Source organism: Paramormyrops kingsleyae, chromosome 19 (genome assembly GCF_048594095.1).
Source record: "Paramormyrops kingsleyae isolate MSU_618 chromosome 19, PKINGS_0.4, whole genome shotgun sequence".
In the NCBI taxonomy this organism is placed as follows: Eukaryota; Metazoa; Chordata; class Actinopteri; order Osteoglossiformes; family Mormyridae; genus Paramormyrops; species Paramormyrops kingsleyae.
In genome coordinates, this window is record NC_132815.1 from 3,091,550 (window position 1) to 3,114,444 (window position 22,895).

The window sequence follows — 22,895 nt, forward strand, 5'->3', positions numbered from 1 at the left end:
CATTTCACTAATAGTGAATCTTTTAAAGCTCATTTTTCAGTCATAGTGCCATTTTCGTAATACTGAAAAAAATGATTTTACAGAGAGCAGACGAATAACATGCACATCACATGATGCTCACACACAAACACAGCGACCAATAGAGCAACCAGAAGAGATCATGTGACCAGGAGAGCCAATAAGGTGCTTCCTACCCAGCAGACACCACCCTGGCCAGGTCGCGCAGGTTAAGCTTCACCGACTGGGTGAGGATGTAGCACTGGTCCACCACCGGCTCCATCTCCCCCTGGGACACCCAGTACCCCTCCACCTCCACACACCTCCTGCCTGGGGGCTCTGGGATTGGCTGGCATGGCAGAGACACATTGGGCTCATCTGCATGATCTGTTCATCGTGCAGGAGAAGGCAGTCTGCAGGGGGCGCCGTGAGCGAGTACCTGCTTGAGACACTTCACGTTTCTGCTCAGGATGTGCTGACACACCAGCTTCTGGACCACAGGGTGAGAGCTTCTGTCCAGCTGGGTCAGGAAGCTCAGACAGAAACCCTGAAATAATAATAATAAAAAAAAAACTATCACAATGGGGTTCATGTGAGGCTCAGGTTAGGGCACTGTGCCTGTGATCAGAAGGTTGCCGGGTCGAATCCCGGTCGGCAGTGTGATGTCACCATTGGGCCCCTGATCGAGGCCCTTAACCCCTAACTGCTAGTTATGCTGAGGCCCGGGGCCCGTCAGATACCCACCTCGTAGAGCGAACGCTGTGCATTGTGGCACGGGTTCCCCGCCACGTACTTCAGCGCCCGGCACAGCGTCCGCAGGCTGTAATGCGGCCGGTTCCCCGTCCCGTCCACCAGGTGCGACTGTGCGTCCCGCCGCACCGCCAGGTAGAAGCTGAGGGGGGAGACGGCAGGGGTCAGCGCCGTGCCGCCTCACATGGGGGGGTAGGGGGTGGGGTAGCACCCAGGGGAGGAGCATCCTGACCTTATGATGCCGCTGATCACGCTCTTGTTTAGGTTCAGGCCCTTAAGGTAGTCCGACACCAGAATCCTCAGATCCCTCTCATTTTCCAGCTCTTCCACATAGAGCTCAGTAAACCTGCAGATCAGACACACACACATATATTTTGCTTTGGGTAAGAGTGTCCAGCACATTAATAGAAACGTTAATAAAAGCAAATTAATTTTGGTTACATTTTTCCCCAGAAATCCTATTACATAGTAACCGTCACCTAAGGGGCGTGGTCACCACAGAGGCCCCGCCCTCTTGCCCCCTGACTGCCCCACCTGTTTCTGATGCCATGGGGCAGATTTCGCTTCCCCACGTCGGTGGCCGGATTCATGCAGGCAAAGAGGCGGAAGTCTGGGTGTCGAACCAGGGGCTCTGCGTGGACGCCGAAGACAGACGGGTGTCAGTGAGCAGCTGGTACCCAGGCAGTAACCTTGTACCAGGCAGCGCAGCCACGTTAAAACAGTATAACACGTTATTCTAAGGCTACAATGATACGCTAATAAAAATACCTCACTATGGTGACACTGATGAGCAGATTCATAATTATCACTTTATTATACATTGTCGCTTTCCAATGAGAAACACGTATCTCCAAAAATCCATTATTTCAGGAACGTCTCAAAAAAACACTTTACAAAACAGACCCAAAATAACGTAATGAGACATCGGTTTAAATTCATTTACTTGGATTGTTTGTCAGGGAGGCAAATGTCAATGTCAGAAAGATACAAACATCAACTTATATTAAACAATTAACAATTATGTCAGTTAGCTAGCTATCTAGATATCAGCATTCTTAAAATTAGCGGTATAACGTAATCCCTACAAACACCATCATGAATAAAAAATCTTAACTAGTGTAAACAAATACTAGTCAAATAGATGACTTCATAAAACAGCAGATATCAAACGCTATCAACAGACTGAGGAGAACGTCAAAAGTCACGATCGTCGAAAAGTGGACATACTGTATGAGGTTTTCATAACACAGTGACAATATTTGATTTTCCGGAAACTTCACCCAAATGAAGTACATGATAAATCACATAACATTAAGATTCTTCTTATAAATGTATATTATAGCAAACTTAATGATTATGATGACTCATCTATATCCATTCTGTTTACTATTCAATACTGTCACCACCAGTGTCACTATGGTTACCGGCACTCTTCACCACACAGCCCACCTGTGTCACCATGGTTACCAGAAGGCCTGTCCCAATATAATAGCCTGCTTGTGATTATTTGGACTGACTGCAATAATTTTTTTGCATAATTGCTAGAATTCTACCGTGTAATGTTTGAATGGTGCTTGTTTAATGACATCATTTCCTTGCGCTTTCTGAACTGATCTGTACCACCTGTCCTGTTTGTACCTCACACAACTGCATACGCTCATTTCATGACCGTGACAACCCTAATTACCAGCACTGGGTACCACAGAGCCTGTGTCACCATGGTTACCAGCACTGGGTACCACAGAGCCTGTGTCACCATGATGACCAGCACTCGGTACCACAGAGCCTGTGTCACCATGGTTACCAGCACTCGGTACCACAGAGCCTACCTGTATCGCCACGGTCCAGCAGCACCAGAGACCCCCGGCTGCCCTCCAGCAAGCCACTCAGGCACTCCAGGGTCTCAGCCGCCGCCAGGTTGATCTCGTCCAGCAGGATCCACTCGCCCTTCTTCACCGCCTGCGCTAACGTCCCCTTAAACGTGAACACAGCCAACGGGTCAGCTGACGCCAATGTCTGCCACCAACTATTCCCAGCATGCTTTGCAACATGACTACCTAAAAGCACTTAATATATTCCAACAACATCACAGTTAGTCACGAAACCAGATACTGTTAATTATAACCCTGTTCAGCCAGGAAGGAGGTAAGGAGACATTATAAGGACTCACCTCCACGAATGAGAAGACGAGTGCAGTCTCACAGGCCCTGATCTGCTGCTGAGTCTGGCTCAACCTGAGGGCCAGAGCCTCCCACTGCTCCCTGAGGAGGGCGGCTGTCAACAAGCACAGGGTCCACGGTGTGAAGCAGCAGGTCAGCAAACAGCCCAATGACCGACGACACTGATCCACACTAATGCATCTCCGCAAAAGCAGCTACTCTGTAGAGCTCTGCTCAACTGGCACCGATGGCGGCCGTGTGCTTATCAAGGCGTCAATACTCAAAGAGCAAGGGAGCATCTGCGGGTGCAGCTTCTGCTCCGAGCAGCCTGCCCTCGCACCCGGGACAAACGCAGTACCGTCGGGCTTCTTGTGCAGCTCCTTGGTGAGGGCCGACTTGCACACGTGGTCCATGAGCTTCAGCAGGTCCTGCCAGCGTTTGCTCCGGAAGCAGGTCTGCACGTGGCCCAGGAAGGTGAGGTTCTGCTTGCGGGAGTAGGTCTGGGAGAAGAGGTCCTCAAAGGCCTCACGCAGCGGCAACAGGATCAGCTTGTGGTCCACGGGCTTGTAGCTGATGGGGGCACAGGGGCAGCGAGTGTCACGGGGTCTCTTAGGGACAAGATTTCCATCACACCAGCGGAGCCCGAGAGCTTAACCTTAACCCTAACCATTTTATTAAGGAGAACAGCATAAGAACATGACAGAAGAGAGCACCAAGAAACGGCTCCAAAGGTTCTTTGTAACTGGTTCTGACTATAAAGAACTCTGAACCTACCCCCCCAAGAGATCGGCAGTGTCACTCTGCTGGTTCATGTTGACGACCCGTAGCCGGTGCCCTGGAGGAGAATGGAAAGTGCGTCATGCCTGCAATGAGGAGCGCTGGGGGTAGACACCAAATGACAGTGCTGGGCGGGGGGATTTTACCTGTCAGCCCTGCCAGATGCTGCACAGTGGAGGTCTTGCCGGTGCCAGTCTCCCCCACCAGCAGGATGGGCTCGCCCCGGCTCACGCACACGGCCAGCTGCTCGAGGAGGACGGAGGACGGCCGCGTGGCGGCGAAGGTGTGCTTCTCTCTGCGGAGGAAGGCCGAGGTGAGGAACTACAGAAAGGTAGGCAGCTCAGGGGACTCAACGGAGATCAAGACTTTAACAATACCACCTTAATATGCTTAACGGATAACTTATGAAGTACTGAGGTATTTTTAAAACCCTGTAACTCAGTTTTAAACTACAGGACTTCCATGTTATGTTTTGTGGTGTGGGCAGCTTGCCTCAATAGTACCTTTAATGTTCCAATGCAGGCTTTTTTATTTTATATCAGAGCTTGTGTGTGAAACGCGAGTCGATCAGCAGGCGCGCTGCTGTGGGCATGAATATCTCCTGCTCCACACAGATGGAGTGATTAGCCAGCTAGCAAGCTAATTATTTGCTGGCACAGTGACCGGTTTGTCTGACGGCAGAGCCCCCCCCCCCCCCCCACCCTGGCTTACACGCAGAGGCGGACGGCTTCACACTGCTTCCGCGGTACGGTCGCTCGCCCCACCACAACGTCGAGCTCCGTGACTCTGATTTCCGGCTGGTACATTTGGCAGTAGTGCTGCACCTAATCGAGAGAAAGCATCAGATTTCAATGGCTATCAGCCTCCTGCAGCCCCTTCCTTTTTAGCCAAAACACCCCTACAGCAAAGACAGAAATGAAACAGTCCACTGACAACACTCATTCAGACTGAGCTAACGGCACGAACCATCACAAAGGAGGGGCCGGCTTGCTCTTCACGACTGACCTCCTACCTTTTCTTTGGAGATGTTGAGCTTGCTGCCGATAGCCTCGGCCAAGCGCTGCCTGCTCTCAGGGCTGGGCAGCATGGCGGTGAAGCAGTCGAGAGCCTGGGGGAGAGAACCGGGAAGAGCTTAGCGATGGTGCCACGCGCGACACGAAGATCGGATATCCAGAGGGGAAACTCTACAAGCAAAACGGACAAGGAATGCTAATATCCCCAAAGCAACAAGTCTGCTTTGCAATGGGACATTCTTAACAGAATGGAGGGCCCTATTGATTTTGGAGAAGTGTAATATCGCTCTGACTGCATGGCCCAACGCAGCCTCCTTGGTTATAAACAGAAACAACAATTTCAGACCGATGGGCCAGTAGCAGGCGTGGGACAGATCCAGCCGCGCACGGGAGCCATGATGCACGTACCTCGTGGAAGACGTTCTGGGCCACGTCCGAGGACGTGCCGGCGAAATGGTGAGCGATCCTGTCGCACCACTTCAGCAAATCCCTTCGAAGGATAAGAAAGGCAGAGTCAGCCGGACAGAGAGACAGGCGCACGGCGATCGCGCCCGCCGGGTATAGGGGTGCCATCTGACCGCAAGCAGGAATATGAAGTGCAGCTCCTTCAAACATCACTCCACCAGCAACAAATTAACACAGGCAAGTCAGAGGGAAAATACGCAAAACTCATTGTATAAGATTTTTTAAATTTAACGCTGATTGTTAGGAGGATGGCTCAAATGAAAAGTTATTATTGTTATTTTAACAGTGGAGGTTGGCATCGTGGCTAAGGAGCTGGTATCACACATCACTGGCGTCACACATCACTGGCGTCACAGGCGGGGGATTGGAAACTGGTTCCAGCTGTGTGGAGTTTGCATGCTCCCCCGTGTTGCCAACGTGCATGTGATTTTGCCCTAATACTCATGTAAGAGTAAGGATACATGGACGTGCACTTTTATCTGTACTGAAAATTCGCTGTGCTGATCACTGGATACTTCGGAACCTCCCAGCAGACAGAAGACCCCCCCCATGTAAACACCATGGGCACCAGGCTTCACATCACTGCACGCTCCATATCGGAGTCCGAATCTCTGCACTGTAACAGACGTCTGCCTGACGACCTTCCATTTCAGCTCATTATATCCTCAGGTTTTGGTGCTTTGGAGACGGATGTCAAGCCCCCACATTGACATGAATAGATGACGGCCATCTAACAGCGCGGATAAACGGACTGGCTTCATAATGGATGCTTTACATCTCCTTGGGCACGTTTGAAGGACCCTCACCTTAGAGAGAGACCCCGGGTCTCCTGCCTCAGCTGAAGCACCTCCACGCTCTCCAGCCCCTCCTGGTGAAGTGTGTCCACTGTGCTGCTGTCCTGGTGTTTATCTCCCGTCAGCTGGCAGTAGATGTCCAACAGACGCTCCACGACCATGGCCAGGCTGGGGTACCTTTCCAGCAGAACCTTAAACCACAGCGTTCTTGCCGTCACAAACAATACTGCAGAATGCTGGTCAAACTTACCGCAGGTTTCTTTTCTTATGGTGGTTTTACCTGCTTCAGTTCCTGCCTTGACATGTTGCCCATCTGAAGCTTAGTCCAGTACTTGTCCAAAAGAGCAGCATGTGTGTTCTGGGGTCGATACCAGCCCCCGCCACTGCAGAACAGCCTGCACACAGACACAGACAGACACACGCCAGGCTAGTTTTCCATACTAGCGTTCATACTCAAATATCTCATAACAGGACGTCATACATCTCATAAAACTGAAAGAGTACATGACGTGGCGCTTTATTAGGTACAACTGGGCATTTACACCAAACAGCCAGAATCACGTGGACACAGAAAAGATCGGGAGACTGGCAAAGTATGAAAATGACTAAGACGCGTGATCCAAGCGATTTTTTGAACGTGGTGCTGATGTCGACTGTTTCTGAGATGCTGCGTGTCTGACATCCTATGATTTTCACACGCTACGGGCACCTGTGGCTAAAACAGGTGGATGTGAAAGACGTCAGAGGAGACCTAAGAAGAACTAAGATAACAGGTCAGCACAACAGTACAAACAGTGTGCAGATTGACTGCTCTGAACGTCCAGCTGGTGGGAACCTCCGACTGGGGGGAACGGTCTCATTTTCTGGCAGGAAATGTCACATTCAAATATTTTTTTTCATGAAAATTAAACAATTTTCTCTTTTCCCCCCCCAACCTGTGCCTTGCAGTTATTTCTTTCAAAAAACACACAGAAATGATCATGGAATGACAATGTTTTTTTTCCAGCATTGTCCAACTAAAATATTGGTCAATTTTACCCTAAATTTTCCCATAGAACCCTACAAAAAAAACAAATAATAATGTCTGTCTGCTAAATCAAGCAGCAAAAGATATCGGGAAAACTACTACAGAGACCTGTGGAGTGACAGGGGCGACTCACCTTCTCGTGGCGAAGAACTGAAAGCCAGGGGCCTCTTCGATGCAGTCATCCCGGCCAGGGATGAGGAGCTTACGGTTCTCCATCAGGGGAAGCAGTACAGAGATCTGTGGGACAGAGACGTCTGGAATGCTGCGTTTTAAACACGGCGCCGCTGTGTCGCCGTCACCATGGCAACCAGGCCTCATCAGTACAAGAAAGGCTTTGGAAGACAGCCTGCCCCCCAGCGGAAGACGACACCCACCACATCCAAGGGCGCGTGGTCGATGTCCTCCAGTAGGATCCAGTGTCCCTTGGACACCGCCTGAGTCAAGGTGCCAGGCTGCCACACGAACTTCCCAGCAATGTCGGTACAGCGATACATTCCCAACAACATCTGAAACGGCGAACGGCAAACGTACGTAGTTTAATGCCTTAAACAGAAGTGCATCAAAGCTGCATGCCGTCATAAGGTTTTCAAGATCTACGCATTGACCTATGACACCATCTCAGCTCCAAAGGTGGACAAGCACAGGGTCTGATATAGAGCTTCTCTTTGCAGAACTGATTTTGTCCTTGGTATGTTTTCTTACCAGGAGTGGGCAGTATTAAGGCAACACTTGTGGTATGCCGTGGTATTTTTGGCATACTGCAGTATTTTAAAATCTTGCTTATGAAATTCGCCATGATAAATTCCAGTCCCCCCCTCTCCTTAACACCAAGGACCCCTCCCACTTGCCAAATTTTATCACCCAGATTGCAAAATAGCAAAAATGTTAATTTAGAAAATACCGGAAAAATATGGTATAATGTACAGAAAATATGACGGTATTAAAAATAGATGCCGCCCAAGCCTAAGTGCACCTCTATTAGCCTACCCACGCCCCCCCCCCCCCCCCCCCACGCTGAACGCTCGCAGTGCTGACGCATCTGACGTAGAACGCCCGGCTCCACCTTGCTGTCCGTCTGATCTCCCAGCTGAACCTTCAGTATTTCCGGAGCCTTGACGTGTCCGGTGACGGCAGCCAGATGTTCCAGGAGGGCTGTCTTGCCGCAGCCGATGGGGCCCTCCAGAAGAACCGCCCTGTGCGAAGCCACAGCCAGAGCCAGCCGCCGCAGGGTCTTCCGGCTCAAATCCACCAGCACTAGCTGCTTTGTGAAACTCTGTTAAGTTGGGAGAAGCAGGTGTTGGGTTAGGGTTAGGTTTAGGGTTAGGCTTAGGGTCTGCAGGCTAAAGCAAAGCCATTAATGCACCATTACGGGAAAACTCATTCTCCAATTTACAATACTATGCTTTTCTTAAAAGCCGGTGACAGAGGTGTGGCCAAACATGTCCGCATTGATCAGTCTCACCGGTTCTTGGTGCTTCAGTGTCTTCCTGGGCAGCACCACGCCACAGACGGCCACAGCGTTGCGGGACAGGTCAGCAGACACCACCTGGCCCCTGGTGTACCTGTTCAGCTTATCCTCACACCACTCCACAGAGGCCTGGTTAGCCAGGACCAGAGCCTTTTCTACCTCCAGCTGTCCAACTTCTTCCAGAGACCTGAGAGGGTTTAAGGAACGACACCAGATAAGCAACAGCGGCTCCTCTGATCCTAACCAGGAAAAGCACCAAGCTAGAACACGGGCCAAAACAAGCAACATACTTTATTTTAAGATGGAGGATTTCTTCACTGGACAGGACCTTTCTCAGGAAAATTGTTTTCTGATTATCGGTCATGTGGGACATCAAAGCCAGGCAATGTGCCGTATACCTGAAGCAAAACAGAACAAGAGTCTGGAAAATCACCAGGACAAGCAGCACGAATGGGAATAAACCCCCAAATAAAAACACAACCATGAAGGAGGGGACCGAGGAGGACGGTACGCACCAGCGGACCAGGACGTCGCTGGTGAGCAGCTGTGAGACGCAAGCGCTCCAGTCCCACAGCTCTCGGTACTTGGCGCAATCGCTCCGCAGGAAGCGGAGGGTGGCACCCATCAGGTCGCGCAGTTTCATGCGCCGGGGGCCATACTGTACAGACGAGGACTCCGCGCTGGTGAAGAAAAGGCGCTGGAACACCGGCGGGGCGTCGCTGAAGTAGCGGGCGGCGAACCTGCAGGGGGCAGCAAACATCACAGAGCCATTCATCCCGCATGCACATCTGATCTGATCTGTCGCTAAAAACATCTGCGGTGGCGTGTTGCTTGGCAAGAAGACTGTGCCAGTGATCAAAAGGGCGCCGGTTCGAATTCCAGGATCAACCAAGTGATTTCACTGTTGAGCAAGACCCTTAACCGCAATCACTCCAAGGTCACCACGCTCTCTCAATCATGTCGCTTTGGAGAACACGCCTGCTATAGAAAGGAAACAGGAATCATTTCTGGGTGGACTCTCACAGCTGTGCGTCCGGGCAGATGCCAAGCAGCTTGCTGAGGGCCACGCAGAAGCGCTCGTGCTGATCATGGTTGATCCGGCCTTCCACTTTGATCCTCTCGGCGTTCCTCTCCAGCAGGTCCAGGACGAGCGGTCGGAGGTGCCGTGCTATCAGGAGCGTGTAGTCCTTTTCCAGCAGGAGCTTGGCCAGGCTCGTCAGGATGGACTGACGGTCCTGCTGGCTCCATATCTAACAAACAGGCAGGACAATGAGAGAGACAGGTTTTGGCTAAGTACATCTCATGACAACATGCTATTTTTAAGGTAATCAAACAAACTTAAACTTAGTCTTAAGCTACAGTACAAACATCATAAGGATACCTCATCAGTAAAATTATATCAATAGCATTATTTGACGATTTACTTACCGATTACAAAGGAATGCTTACGAGAACTAATTATCTCTGTCAGTCCAGGCCTAGTAGTCTGTTAAAATAAAACTGATCTGCTAACAGTTCCTTATGGAGTGCTTTACTGTACCTTGTAATAACACGCACTGGCTGGAAATTATTATATTAGCCATCGTATCCTCACGTATTAATCACCGGCTACATAAGGTCTGCTACAACTATGAAAAACTTGCTAATTAAGCAGACTGTAAAACCTCGGCTACAGGGCTAACAGATTGGTTAGCGAAACAACAGTTTAACCAGTGAGTTACAAAAGTCACGAAAACCTTCTGACTAGGCGGATTGTATAGGTAAACTACTGAAAATTAAATTAAGTTTATATGCCATACCTGCTTCGCCAAATACTTTCCAAGTTCGTTGCGACTCTTCTCAACGTGTCTTGAAATGATAGTCAGGGATGACAAATTCAGGTCTAAATGTTCCATTGTTTCATGCGTTGTTTTAATAAGCTCGCCACACTTTCAGAAACGGAACTCTGAAAGAGTACACAGAGTGCTCTTTACAGCGATATTTCACGCATAGGGAATCATATTCTAATGACTAGCATGCCTTTCTAAAGTGCATCACAACACAAGAGTGCACGTTTGCCGTCAGTGTTAAAATCCTCCAGTCCACATGTGGGTACACGCGAAACACTTCCGGGTGAGCGAGTAGTCTCGCCTCCGTCATCCGGTCCCCTCGCGGGAATCATGTGGACACCGCAGCCAAAACTGTTGGTACTAGTTACTATTTACATAAAGTTTTTTTTATTATTTTATAAATAAATGCATTGTTTATTTTTATGATTGGGCATACACGTACATGTATATGGATACGTTTACTATGTCTTTGCAAGGTATTCGGATTTCTTAATTATAAATGCATTACGATTAACAAATTATCATAAGTTGATTTCTGCATTTGAGGGACTTGCTCGAGTTGGGTAACGAAAATACTTATTTTAATAAAAAGAGGCTAGCAAAATAAATAAATCCAGCAGCAAATATCGAGCACAGATCTCAGATAAATACACTCAATAATGACTCTGATACAAAAGGATTCAGGAAGCCCTGTCTGATATCCACACCGCGGGCAGCGTGAGCGTCAATCTTCGCTCAAGCCGCCCTGCCCGCGACGTAGCGAACGTAGTGGACGCTCTCTGACATTGACGAAGTGGGCGGGGACTAGGGCTTGCAAACTTTTTAAAGGGGCCGCCTGGAAATCATCAGATAACCTTTAAAGAAGTCATAATTTTGTTTAGATGTAATTGTCATGAAAATATTTAGGCCCTTGGACATTTGTTTGGATGTGGTCAAGAAATGAAAATCAATGCAAATATAAATGCACAACATACCTTTTAATGGTTAAATATAAATAGAAGTCAAATTATTTTCAGATGCCATTTTCTATCACGCTTAAGTGAATTTCCATTTGATTACAGTATTATATTCATGCTGGCTTCTACCTGGAAGTGTTTACATTAGAGCATTTAAGGATTTTGGGCAATGTATCAAAAGAAATGACATCAATTTTATATGTAATACAGAAATTAACATAATAAAAGGTACATACTAAAACACTTATGTACAGGTCACTTCTGTTCTGGTCTATGGTGTCTGGACAGAGATAATTCTGAATCGGGAGTGTAAAAACGTTTGTGTTTGTCTCTATTTCTAATAAAATACACACATACTATTACTGATACTGCCCAGATATGTGGTCATGTGAAAAAAATTAGGACACCCAATTAAATATTTAATCCTTTATTAGGAAATATCAAAATATCAATATTAAATCTTCTTTCAAATTAGGGTGTCCTAACTTTTTCCTCAGTGGAATTTAGCATCTTAGTTAATTTCTTTTCATAAATAAGTGAATTAATTTGTTTCTTAAAAAAGGAATAATCGTGAAAATTGCAAAGATAGCTAAGTTTTTTTTTTTTTTTGACAGAGTAAAACTGTTTTAGCGAAACTTAAACCCCCTGCGCTATAATGTCCATACAAAATTGAAAGTAAGAAAAAGCCTGATCTTAATCTAGCTGACTAGGGATGTGCATAACATGAGATGTTGGTATTAATATCGCACATCATCCAGCCTTATAATATAACAGCTCTTTTTCGAATTCGGTACAAAATATCCCGCCATGCGTTGTGATGTCACTGAGTGCTTTCGGTATGGTACTTTCATTACGTTCTCTTTTCTAATGAAGTTATTAAAAGAGAAAGTACCGTGCCTAAAGTAGGGTACCTATTGCCCTGGAGAAGCCCTTTAAATAGGTTAGTCCAGTCCAGGCAAGATTTGTACTCTGGGTAAAGGAAGCAGCGCCCGTCTGCAGACCGCGGGAAAATAACGTCATTTCCTGTTTTGAGGAGGCACTCAGTTGGCGCGCCTGTGCCTTGCTAACTAGCTTTGTGAAAGCTATGTTGGAGGAAAAACTGCAGTCCAGCAAATTACAAAGGGTAAATGCACGTTTGATAATTTTGTTCCGTCTTTTACATTATATATTACAACAATAGAGAGATCAGTGCAGAATCTGTAGTAACTGTTTTAGGCTAATTCTCATGCTAGCCCTGAAATTATTCTTGCTACCAAGATAAAAAAAAAAAGACCAAGTGTTAGTGTACTGTCACTTAACTATCGACCTTATTCTGTTAAGTTGTAGTCTACATGAGGAGCAGGTACTGGCAGGTTTTTCTTTGTCAGATATTATGCTAGCTGTCCTGCCGTATGCTTAGAAGAGCCAGCAAGCTTCGTCTTACTGTTAAACGTGCCTGGGACCAGAATGAAGACTCCAGTTGCCTGTTTTGAGTTACCTCACTTAGGTTCCATTTTAAATAATTGTACGTTTTAAATAACAAAACAAACAATAAGCTGTTGATTTCAGATTTCTGTATGTTGTCGCATTTTAATTGTCAGAGTTTGTGTATAAACTTTGGCATGCATTCCAGAAATATTTAAATAGCTGAACATTTAACGTTTGCCACATTAAGATGAGACGGCAGAATGACTTTTAATAAATGACCACGTGTCTGAATTGTACCAAATGCGACGAAATATTAATGCTTTGTTAAACTTGAAGTGTATTTGCAGTGCCTTCTGTAAAAGTATTTATGGATGAGCCAACAGGAAACAACATGGAGAAGATTTTCTTAGATGAGATGTACGGAGATCTCAGTTTGAAAAATTGTGGTGCGTTTCTCTCTCTTTTTTTTTGCTATTGTGCTCTTTATATACACTTTAAGTATATTTTATATGGTTACATGACTATTCTGCTCAAATGTCAAAGTTAAGTCAGTCTTGGAAAGCTTGTAAGGCTTCAGATAATACTGAGCAACAACACTTGTAGGGTATCAAGACACTCAAAAGTAATGTGTCTCTCTGTCTTTCAGACTCACCTGTGGTTAATGAGGATTCAGTGGATATTTACTGGGGGCTGGACCAGAGTCCCGTCAACAGTAAAAATGCAGGTAAATCTGACGGGTTAAACGGGATTCTTGAAATTTTAAGAACAAACAAATGGAAATTTTATTCTGAAATGCTTAACACAAAGCCATTTCTGTGCATAGCACTACACAGTATGCTAAAATTATGAAAACAGTCTGGATCATGAGAGGAACTGTTGTAGTAACTATTACTTGTAATAAGTGGTAATTGTGCTGTTAATGGAGCCTTCTGTATACTCAGCCTCACAGTAATTTGGTATATGTTGTGCTTGGATTTAGAGATTGTTAGTACACCCATCTTATGCCAGAAGTTAAAAGATTCCATGGATTTATATGAAGAATTAATCACTGAGGAGCAGCAGCATAAAGAATCTACTCACAATGAGGTTTGGGCCATTTAAACTCTACTCTAAACACCACAGGTGGAAGGTTCAGGTCCAGAAAGTAAAAATCCAGACCAAGGTTTTGTTTCAACCAACCAGTTGAGTATAGTCACAGAGTACAGTCCTCCTCCATATTCGCATAAGGTCTGCTAGTCTGAATGAACATGACAATTTATTATCAATTTCTAAACACAGTGCACTGTACACTTGTTAAATTGCTGTCATTTCTTATCTAGACTTTGTACTGTATATAATATACAAACCATGTAAATTATGTCCCTGTTTGTAGAAATTTACTGTTGTACAAAGTGGGAGTGCTGTGTTTTGGAGTCTATTAAAAATGCAAAATTAACGGCTTTGGGAAGTATAAAAGTTGTTGTGAGAAATGTGAGATTCCATGGTCACAAAGACAGCTAACAGGTGAATAAGACTGGCTGCATACTAACAAATATGTTGTCGCTAATATTTCTATATTATTTGACTTTGTGATTTGAATCATTTTCAGTATTGTTTTTGACCTGCACATTGTGTCTGTGATCTTTAAGCGAGCTCCGAAAATATTACCATTTAATTGTTTGCAGCCAACATGCAAATAACTGAGACTGCGAATGTCTAGTCCATGAATGTGAAGGGGTTACTGTACTTAACTGGGTGGTTGAAACAAAATCTTAGTCAGGTGAGCTAAACTGTCCGCCTCTGCTAAACACATTGTTCATTTTAAGAATTTCTAGGCATCAGTGTTTGTTTATCAAGCCTTGAATCGAAAGCAGCACATTTGGTTTATAGCTTAACACTTCACATGTGTACTTGCTATACTTTTCCCTATCTAGTATATGAAAATTTTCCTTTTCTTTTCTAATTGTAGCTTAAGAGCAAACTGGACACAGCAGAAAACAATGTTAAAGAATTAATATGGAGACTGCAGCATGCAGAAACACAGGTCTGTCTTGGTTTTGTTTTAAAGCTTTGCACAAACTTACAGAATGAAAATCAATGCAGAAACATTTAATACTGTTTTTTTTTTGTGTTTTAATCTTTCCTGTGTTACTTTAATTTAAGGCTACTGATGATTTTTACACATTGGAATGTCAAAGGCATGAAACTGTTATGCACTGGGGAAATCTTTTATGCAGTATAATATTAACTTTCTTTACAAAATGTTACCCTGTCTGTAAGACATTTTTAGCTTAACTGTTTCTCCAGTAGAATAGCACAAATCCATGACTTTCTGTGCTGTATTCATTTTGGCTTTTGTCTTGTTAAGAATGAAAAGCTGCTCAATGAAAACATGCAACTCAAGAAGAACATAAGTGCCCTTATTAAAACAGCCAAGATGGAAATTGGGCGCAAGAACGAGGAGATCAACAGACTGAATCATAGGCAAGTGCTTTGTCCCCTTAAAAAGTACTTGTGTTACATGGTATTTTTGTTTTGGGATTAAGTTAAAAATAAAATTAAATGACATTAAAAGTGTAATGGCCATTTAGTTGCTTTTTAAGGTTATAAAAATAAAAGAAATGCTACACAGACTACTTTGACAGAAATGCTCAAAATTTTTATTTATTTATTTTTGTGCAAATATTTCGTTTTTTCGCATTTCAAGGTCTGGTCGTTTTGGTAGCGGCCCTCCCTTTCCTCGATCACAGATCAACTTGCAAAGACGTGAATTTACCAGATTAAACCCTGCAGGGACATGTGATCTAGCTGGATCAGTACAAACACAAGAACACAGGGTCAGCTCTGCGCAAAAGGACCTCCCTCAACCATCCCAGAAAGACAGAAATGTTCCTGTTCACCGGCCCAATGTTGAGGCTGCGGATGCCCCGCTTTCGAACTCTTCAGTACATGACAAAGCGAGGGGCGTGGGTACAGCCATCGAGGCATCCAGTAAACGTGCTAATTTTGTACATGTGAATAAGAGCAGAGATTCTAGAATTCTCCGTCCTGCTGGCAGGGAAGGAGAAGCTCCATCTGAGAGACAGTGTACAAGGAATGATGATAGACTGCAGGTAAGCACTGTAACACAGGGACTTGCCTTCCAGGAAAGAACGAGTGGGAAGTGTGAGTCCACTGAGAAAAGAGACCTGCACAATTGTGATGATTCTAGTGTAAGCAGTGAATGTAAGGTGAAGGATCGAGGAGGATTAAACTCAGAGCGCCGGGAAGCAGGCCAAGATCACGTCAAGCCAAACAAAGGAAGCCACCCGCTCACCACTGACTTTTCAAGGAAATCTGAGAAGGTCCACAGCCCTCCTCGTCAGAAGAGGCCAACTCCAGAAGCTCTGCACCACCGACCTTCCAACTCGCATGCATCAAAAGGGCGACACAAGGACTCCGGGGATGCTGAGGCAAAAAGTATTAGGGAGCGAAGGCGCAACCATGACCAGAATGGGCTGGACAGGAGCACTGCAGAATCCAGTGGCAAAGAGAGAAAGCAGCACAGCTCAAGCCAGAGTGGTGTTGAAGAGCGGTCAAGCTCCTCATCCAGGCGCAGGGGGCAGAGGAGTCCACCAAGGGACCATCGGCAGAGAGAGGACAAGAGTTCCGGAAATGAGGGCGGCGGGAGTAGGCAAGAGCGAAGCTCTAGGATGGAGAAAAGCAAAGACCACGAGCGGAAGAGGAGAAAAGAAAGTGAGAAAGGTCAGAGGGATAGCTCTAGGAAAAAAGATGAGTGTAAGAAAGAAGCAGAATCAGGGAGTCATGAGAGTTTAAGAAATGACAAGCAAGCTGCCGCTTCCAATGCACTGTGCAACAGGACAGATAGCAACGGAGACCAGGCTAAGTACCCAGCTTCAGCTGGTCAAAGGGACCGGACTAAGAACAGCAAAGACTCCAAAGTGACTGGTGATAGGTGTGATGGGGCAAAGCTCTCGGACAAAAATACTCAAAATAAGAAATTAAGTTTCATGGAAACGCTGAACCTCACCCTGTCCCCAGTTAAAAAACCAAGGCTTTCCTCTGAAGGTAATGACCAAGCGAACAGACCAGCTGAAGGTGGCCAAGAAGAATGTGATCAGTTTAATTTAGGAGAGGATTACTGTGTCATTGATGAGGTGGATAGTAGCCATGAGTCCTTCCAGGAGAAGGTGGTACAATGTTCTGTAAGCCCTGCAAGAGAGGATGCTCAACAGCCAACACACAAGTCTGATTCTGAAGAGTCTGAAAAAGCACCTGAGCGGGTTGGTAACAAAACCCAGTTACCAGATGAGGTAATGATTGAGTCTGAAGAAGGAAGCCATGGTGAAAACCACACAGAGCTGCGAAGAGCTGAAGGTGAATCCCCTCCTGCCTCCGACAATCAGCTGTCCGGATCTACACCGTTGGAGAAAAGCCCCAGTAAGGAGAAATGTTCACTTTCAGAAATTAAGGACACTGATCCTGATGAAGCCACAATTCTCAGCAAATCGCAAGATACTCACTCTGAAGAGCAGTCTGAAACTTCAATACTTCACCCCATTTTAGCTCCAGTTGATGCCCATTTGAGCACATCCAGTGATCAGACTGGTCACTCTACCTGTGAGACTCCACATCCTGAATCTGTGTTGACTATGACCCAAGATCCAGTTGGCATCTATATGAATACATCACCTGGGAACAAAACCAGCGGTCACACTGAATTATGGAATAGTCCAGTTCCTGGCCAGTCTGAAACGACTTCAGAGCATGTGGTTGGCCCTGGTTCCCTGGAAACAAATCCCGATTGTGTCATATTAATGGAAAAAGATGGTGACGCAAGTACAGATGTTGTTTCAAGCACTGTCAACATGCCACTAGATACTTGTATGGCTGAAGTTCTCTCTAATTTCACAGAAGCGCTTGTCATTTCCAGTACAGAGCCAGAGAGCTCAAGCCAGAGTGGTGTTAAAGAGCGGTCAAGCTCCTCATCCAGGCGCAGGGGGCATAGGAGTCCACCAAGGGACCATCGGCAGAGAGAGGACAAGAGTTCCGGAAATGAGGGCGGCGGGAGTAGGCAAGAGCGAAGCTCTAGGATGGAGAAAAGCAAAGACCACGAGCGGAAGAGGAGAAAAGAAAGTGAGAAAGGTCAGAGGGATAGCTCTAGGAAAAAAGATGAGTGTAAGAAAGAAGCAGAATCAGGGAGTCATGAGAGTTTAAGAAATGACAAGCAGGCTGAATCCCCTCCTGCCTCTGACAATCAGCTGTTCGGATCTACACCGTTGGAGAAAAGCCCCATTTTTAGTACAGAGCCAGAAAGCGATGTTAAAAATTCAGCACCGGAGCACAGCCTGTCAAAAGATCACACCTTAGAATTGTCTGGGGTGAGCAGGACGTTCACAACGCATGTGGTGCCTGAACCGGAAGTCAGTAGTTCCTTTCCTTCACCTCAAAACTGTTCTGAGCCTAATTCCACTTGGAATGAGGACCAGGACCCGGTGCCCTCAAGTTCCACTTCATTCCACGATGAAGACTCTATGATGCTTACTCTGAAGAGCATTCAGTTCTTCCCAAATGTTATCAGCCCACTTACCAGTCCTGTCCGTCCAGTAAAAAACCAAGCATTGTCCTCTGGGAAGGCGCCACACGTGAAAAGCCTGAGTACAGGTACGTATAAATATTTGTTTTCTGTCAGTTGTTTACAAGATGTCACAACGATTTCATGTAACATTAGACGGAACCATTTCGTTTAATATCTTTTGACATTTTATAGCTCAAAAATTGTTCTAGTACTGATTTGTTACTGTACAAGGAAGCTTTTTAAACATTTAAACACTTTCATTAGCACTTTTCGCAGCCAGCTTCTGTCACCTACAGAGAGTAAGTTCGCGGAGGCGTAAAGATACTTTGATCCGTGTGGAATTTATCAATTATTGTTATTACGTGTGTTTCTTTAGCACTAGTAACACTGCCTCTGTTTGTTTTTCCCCCAGAATTCTCCAGTGTGACTGTAACCTTCAGCACCAGCACAAGAAAAATGGACGTGAATAAGGAGAATGAGAAACCCGACTACAGCTCCGTGAAGCTCCCACAGAAGGACCAGACCCCACCGGCGGCCTCTTCCCTCTCCTCCTCCAGCACGACAGAGGATGAAAATGAACTAGAAGAGGGAGAGATCATCAGTGACAGTGAAGATGGTTCTCCAGTCCCTGCCAGTCCACCGCAGAATAAAGCCAGTTCTGTGATGGCCAGCAGTAATCAGTCCAGCCCAAAGTCCGCTCGACTTGCCGAGAAAGATGCCCGGAAGGCGCCGGAGGTTTCTGCGGGTGTCTCTGGAGTTGGAGGCAAAGCAATGCAGAGCAAATCTAAGAAGATGTCTCTCCCAAATAAGAAGCCCTTCAAAACATTTGTGCCACTTTTGCCCAAAACAAATCCATCTACCATCCCTGAAGTCATGGACATGTTCACACAGATTCACACACACACAAGAAACAAGTATATGAAACTTCATAAAACATTTCCCAAGAAATACTTCTACAATATAATTGACATGTCTCGAGTATCCTTTACAGACTTTGTAAATAATGTGAACTTTAGTAAACTGTGTAGTACGGAGCACAACCTAAAGCCCAAGCTGAACAACATCATTTCTGTCTGCATGAATAAAATTTCCAATAATGGTATCGTCAAGCGCATCTTTGAACAGCAGTCCCCGAGTCTGAAGAAAAAACTGTGGAATTTTGTGGAAGGTCAGTTTGACTTCTTGTTCAAGGAAATCAAGGCCACCCTTTTGAGTCAGTGCAGACCCGCAGATGTGAAACATTCCTCCATGATCAAGTGCAACTTCAAAAATACAAAAAATAATCTGGTTCCATTGCTGAAGAAATTGCCTGATAGCATAGTTAAATCTTCAGTTACTCCAATGCCCAGAAGAAAGTTGGAACACAAGACTTCTGAACCGCCGGGGAAAAAAACTCTTTTACCACCTGTCATTCCCCACTGCACTGGTCTGGGGAGCAGAGGTAAAAATCTGAGGATGACTGTAAGTGAGGAAGATAAGGTTCCAGAAAGGAAAAAGCAAGATCTGCAACCTGTTCATCATTCTGCATTCACACCCTCAAATAATGCTAATAGTCCAGAAAAACCACCTGCTTTGGTCCGTCGCCTTTCCCATAGTGCCTCCTTGCAGGATAAATCTGACTATGACATTCTCACTGAGCAGCAGACATCCAGCTTGACCTTTAACCTAGTCACAGACTCCCAAATGGGAGAGATCTTCAGGTGTTTGTTGCAGGGTGGCTCAGATCTGATGGAAAACAGTGTATCTGCAGCAGACTCCAACAATTGGTCTGTCAGTACACCTCGGAAAGACGGTACTTGTGGCGAGAGTTTTGCAGGGATACCTCCAGATGAGGCTGCAACTCCATCAAAACTCATAACAGCCTGGTCAGACATTTCACCATGCAAATTCTCTCCCAACTCAAAAATTCACATCCCTCTGAACCCAGCTGTGCTTGACGAAAGTTGTATGCTGGAGGTCCCCCCAAGCTTTGCTTTCGACAGAGTAACACCATCCTCCACAGTAATTTCAGAAAGGGCCTATTCAATCTTGACTGAGGATCTGGCAGTCTCTCTCACTATCCCTTCACCGCTGAAGTCTGATGGCCACCTGAGCTTCCTGAGCTCTGTTAACAGAGGGCCGGCCTCAGCCCCTGACAGTGTCATCAGTGCACGCTTAAGCGAGGATGCTCTGCTGGATGGGGAAGATGCTACCGAACAAGACATTCACCTAGCCCTGGACTCCGACAACACAAGTGTTGAGTCTAGTGGAGAAGGTGTCTCACAGGAGGCCATCACGTCACCTGTGTTTCAGATCAAGCCTCATGTGCCGATGCAGGCGGTTGTGATGGAGAAATCCAATGACCACTTCATTGTAAGAATTAGACACGCATCTACTGCCTTTGTGTCAAGTACCATCCACAATCCTGTAGACCTAGACAAACTAGACAAACCACAATCAGTATTTTCAGGAGAGAGAAAAGGTGCAATGGATGCCGTGCTTTCAGCCTCAGAGTTGGTATCTGTTGGTGAAGAGTCTCCGACGTTGGCTTGCCAGGACAGAAATGTCACCTGTGATGATGGTGGTGCATGTTCCTCTAGAGATGCTGCCAGAGAGCCAGCAGGGTGTGAAACAGAATCCCTGGTGGCTCATGATGAACCAGCTGTGGAGAATGATGAAAGCGTCCTCATAAAAAGTCATGGCAAGGCTAGAAAGCGGAAGAAGCACCATCCTGAGTTGAAGGCCAAGAAAGCGAGGACTGACGAGGCACAGGGAGGGAAGCAAAGGCAGAAGAAGTCAAGAAACATGAACAAAGAGATGAGGAGCCCAAAGGAGAAGAGGAGTGGCTCAGTGTCTATCCCACTGTCACCCAACAGTCTGTCTGCAAGGAATGTAGTTAGGAAAAGAGGAGAAGTGGTGGTGACGTGGAGCAGGTATGTCATCCTCAATGTATTATAGTTTATAGTCCTGACCTTTCCCCTTGATAAATCTTGAGCATCCTTTGAGCTTTTTTCATCTAGAAACATCTGGTGCCATTTGTCCAATGAATTGTATGTTGTCCATCATATAGAATGCTTTTTCCCCTCATAAAGGGAAGAGGACAGGGATATTCTTATTGAGCTGAAGACGAAGGGGGCCTCCCAAGAGACATTCTCAGCTCTGTCAACAAAGATAAACAAATCACCTACCCAGGTATCTTAAACGACCCGAATACCATGTATAGTGTTCATTTTCATACAAGAGCCGTGGTCAGTGCCTTTGTGGTCACTGCCTTTGTGGTCAGTACTGTAGTGTTCCATGTGATGTCCTGCTTTTTTCTAGATTGAGGAGAGGTTTTCCCAACTGATGAAGCTCTTCAAGAAGAAGGAGAAGATGAAGAGCTGAGCTGTTGAGGGATGTGAAATGTCAGCGTTTCCTGCTTATGTTACCGGAGGGCTGAAGTAGATTTTGCCGCAATGCCAGAAGCCCAGCCAAGTGCTCATGATGTAGCAGTGGCCTGGAAACAGGGCGACGTTTAATATTGGCGGGTGAACCTGAATCAGTCTTAGCTATGGTCCCCTTGGGGGTGCATCAAGTGGAGATAGACAGGACCCTAACCCTAGGCCATCCACTTGCAGAGCCAGTACTAGTTGTCCCTATAAAGGCTATTTTTGCGGAGGGTGGATAAGGGGATGGAGTGGAACTCCTGATGCACACTGCTGAAACAAGGAAGACTGTCGACAAAGAATTTCTGAAGTGTCTATTTACCAGTGGTAATGTTCAACTTGGTAAGTGGCAAACATGTTAACCTGAGTTTGCTGGACAGTAGGTTTCCATCCAGTAATGACTGGAGCTTACTGAATTATTCAAAATGCACAAAACATTTAGTGACGTGGTTCCACTCAAAGGAAACTATGATGCTCTTTGGGAACAGTGACCAGTGTTGCCAGTGCTAAAGTGACTGTTTTTGTACTGAAGTGTCTTCTTTTAATTACTGGCAGTCCTTGTTGTTTTCAAGAACTACCTCATTCTTCTTTAGCTTTATGAATCGGGCCCTTGCGCAATTTAAAGCCTTCATCTGCTGCCAGATTTTAGAGAAAGCTCTTCTGCTGATGTCAGTATCATTATGTTATTGTATAAATACATTTAGATCCTCATGCTATGGCTACACATGGTGTACAGTTGCAGAAATTTCAGAACGTTGCGGTTTTATTCAGCCTTGGCAATAGCTCTCCGAATAAAGCCAGGTGCAGTGTACACCAGTTTATGGAGACACGTAACAGTTACCACTTCTGAACTTGAACACGAATGTGTACATGAACAAGGGTTCATGTACAAAACAAATCTGGCAAAATTTTGTTTCAGTCACAGTACTACAAAGTTATTTTGAGGGCATTTGCATTTTTGGTTAAAAGTGAATGCCAACAAAACCCATGTTTATGAAATGTTAATACTTTTAATGTATAAATGTGTACAGAAATTATTTTGGATGAATGTTTGCTTTTCTAGTTTTTGCTAAAGGATAAGTCACAAATTTGCTTTGGAAATATTCTTTAAATGTGACTGGTTTTTAATAAAACTAATTTATTTAGTTGGTGCATTCATTGTCTAATTGGTGTTGGCAAATATAATCGCAAGTGCAAAAATACAAAGTCACTGCAAGGTAATAATGCTCAGTCATCACCCAACTGACCAAGTATACATAAGGTGCATTTCTGAGGTCATAGGCGTGACCTTA

The 22,895-nt window shown here is 45.6% G+C and overlaps 2 protein-coding genes across 9 annotated transcripts in view; one reads left to right on the forward strand and one right to left on the reverse strand.

The window, feature by feature from the left end:
* Positions 1 to 10,639, reverse strand: part of mdn1 (midasin AAA ATPase 1) — a 47,134-nt gene extending 36,495 nt beyond the window's left edge. For 3 of the 6 annotated variants that reach the window (XM_072702911.1, XM_072702910.1, XM_072702906.1), the window contains exons 1-23: positions 10,250 to 10,639; positions 9,474 to 9,700; positions 8,966 to 9,190; positions 8,741 to 8,848; positions 8,445 to 8,637; positions 8,046 to 8,255; positions 7,357 to 7,488; positions 7,116 to 7,219; positions 6,236 to 6,350; positions 5,968 to 6,146; positions 5,105 to 5,186; positions 4,696 to 4,791; positions 4,395 to 4,507; positions 3,830 to 3,978; positions 3,681 to 3,741; positions 3,265 to 3,476; positions 2,918 to 3,021; positions 2,577 to 2,721; positions 1,282 to 1,378; positions 980 to 1,093; positions 742 to 889; positions 437 to 544; positions 195 to 346 (exon numbers count right to left, since the gene is read on the reverse strand). In XM_072702911.1, coding sequence (XP_072559012.1) covers positions 195 to 346; positions 437 to 544; positions 742 to 889; positions 980 to 1,093; positions 1,282 to 1,378; positions 2,577 to 2,721; positions 2,918 to 3,021; positions 3,265 to 3,476; positions 3,681 to 3,741; positions 3,830 to 3,978; positions 4,395 to 4,507; positions 4,696 to 4,791; positions 5,105 to 5,186; positions 5,968 to 6,146; positions 6,236 to 6,350; positions 7,116 to 7,219; positions 7,357 to 7,488; positions 8,046 to 8,255; positions 8,445 to 8,637; positions 8,741 to 8,848; positions 8,966 to 9,190; positions 9,474 to 9,700; positions 10,250 to 10,345 — 3,170 coding nt within the window. In that variant the 5' untranslated portion in view covers positions 10,346 to 10,639. The remainder of the gene's footprint in view (positions 1 to 194; positions 347 to 436; positions 545 to 741; positions 890 to 979; positions 1,094 to 1,281; positions 1,379 to 2,576; positions 2,722 to 2,917; positions 3,022 to 3,264; positions 3,477 to 3,680; positions 3,742 to 3,829; positions 3,979 to 4,394; positions 4,508 to 4,695; positions 4,792 to 5,104; positions 5,187 to 5,967; positions 6,147 to 6,235; positions 6,351 to 7,115; positions 7,220 to 7,356; positions 7,489 to 8,045; positions 8,256 to 8,444; positions 8,638 to 8,740; positions 8,849 to 8,965; positions 9,191 to 9,473; positions 9,701 to 10,249) is intronic. The other 3 variants (XM_072702909.1, XM_072702907.1, XM_072702908.1) reach the window with 1 other exon arrangement.
* A 1,559-nt stretch (positions 10,640 to 12,198) lies between these two features.
* On the forward strand, positions 12,199 to 22,748 carry casp8ap2 (caspase 8 associated protein 2). 3 transcript variants are annotated; one of them, XM_023810230.2, is made up of 10 exons: positions 12,199 to 12,358; positions 12,979 to 13,088; positions 13,289 to 13,366; positions 13,622 to 13,728; positions 14,591 to 14,665; positions 14,990 to 15,105; positions 15,329 to 18,285; positions 18,612 to 21,111; positions 21,271 to 21,370; positions 21,500 to 22,748. In XM_023810230.2, the coding sequence occupies exons 2-10, from the start codon at positions 13,010 to 13,012 to the stop codon at positions 21,560 to 21,562; spliced, it is 6,075 nt and encodes a 2,024-aa protein (XP_023665998.2). In that variant the 5' UTR covers positions 12,199 to 12,358; positions 12,979 to 13,009; the 3' UTR covers positions 21,563 to 22,748. The 3 variants fall into 3 exon arrangements, with proteins under 3 accessions (XP_023665998.2, XP_023665999.2, XP_023666000.2); XM_023810231.2 differs by having other exon boundaries at positions 12,990 to 13,088; XM_023810232.2 differs by having other exon boundaries at positions 13,026 to 13,088.
* The last annotated feature ends 147 nt before the right edge of the window (positions 22,749 to 22,895 follow it).

Coding starts and splice junctions, on each gene's coding strand:
- casp8ap2 (XM_023810230.2), top strand. CDS start 13,010: ATGGATGAGCCAACAGGAAACAACATGGAGAAGATTTTCTTAGATGAG. Junction 13,089..13,288: donor TCTCAGTTTGAAAAATTGTG/GTGCGTTTCTCT, acceptor TCTGTCTTTCAG/ACTCACCTGTGGTTAATGAG. Junction 21,112..21,270: donor GTGGTGGTGACGTGGAGCAG/GTATGTCATCCT, acceptor CCCCTCATAAAG/GGAAGAGGACAGGGATATTC.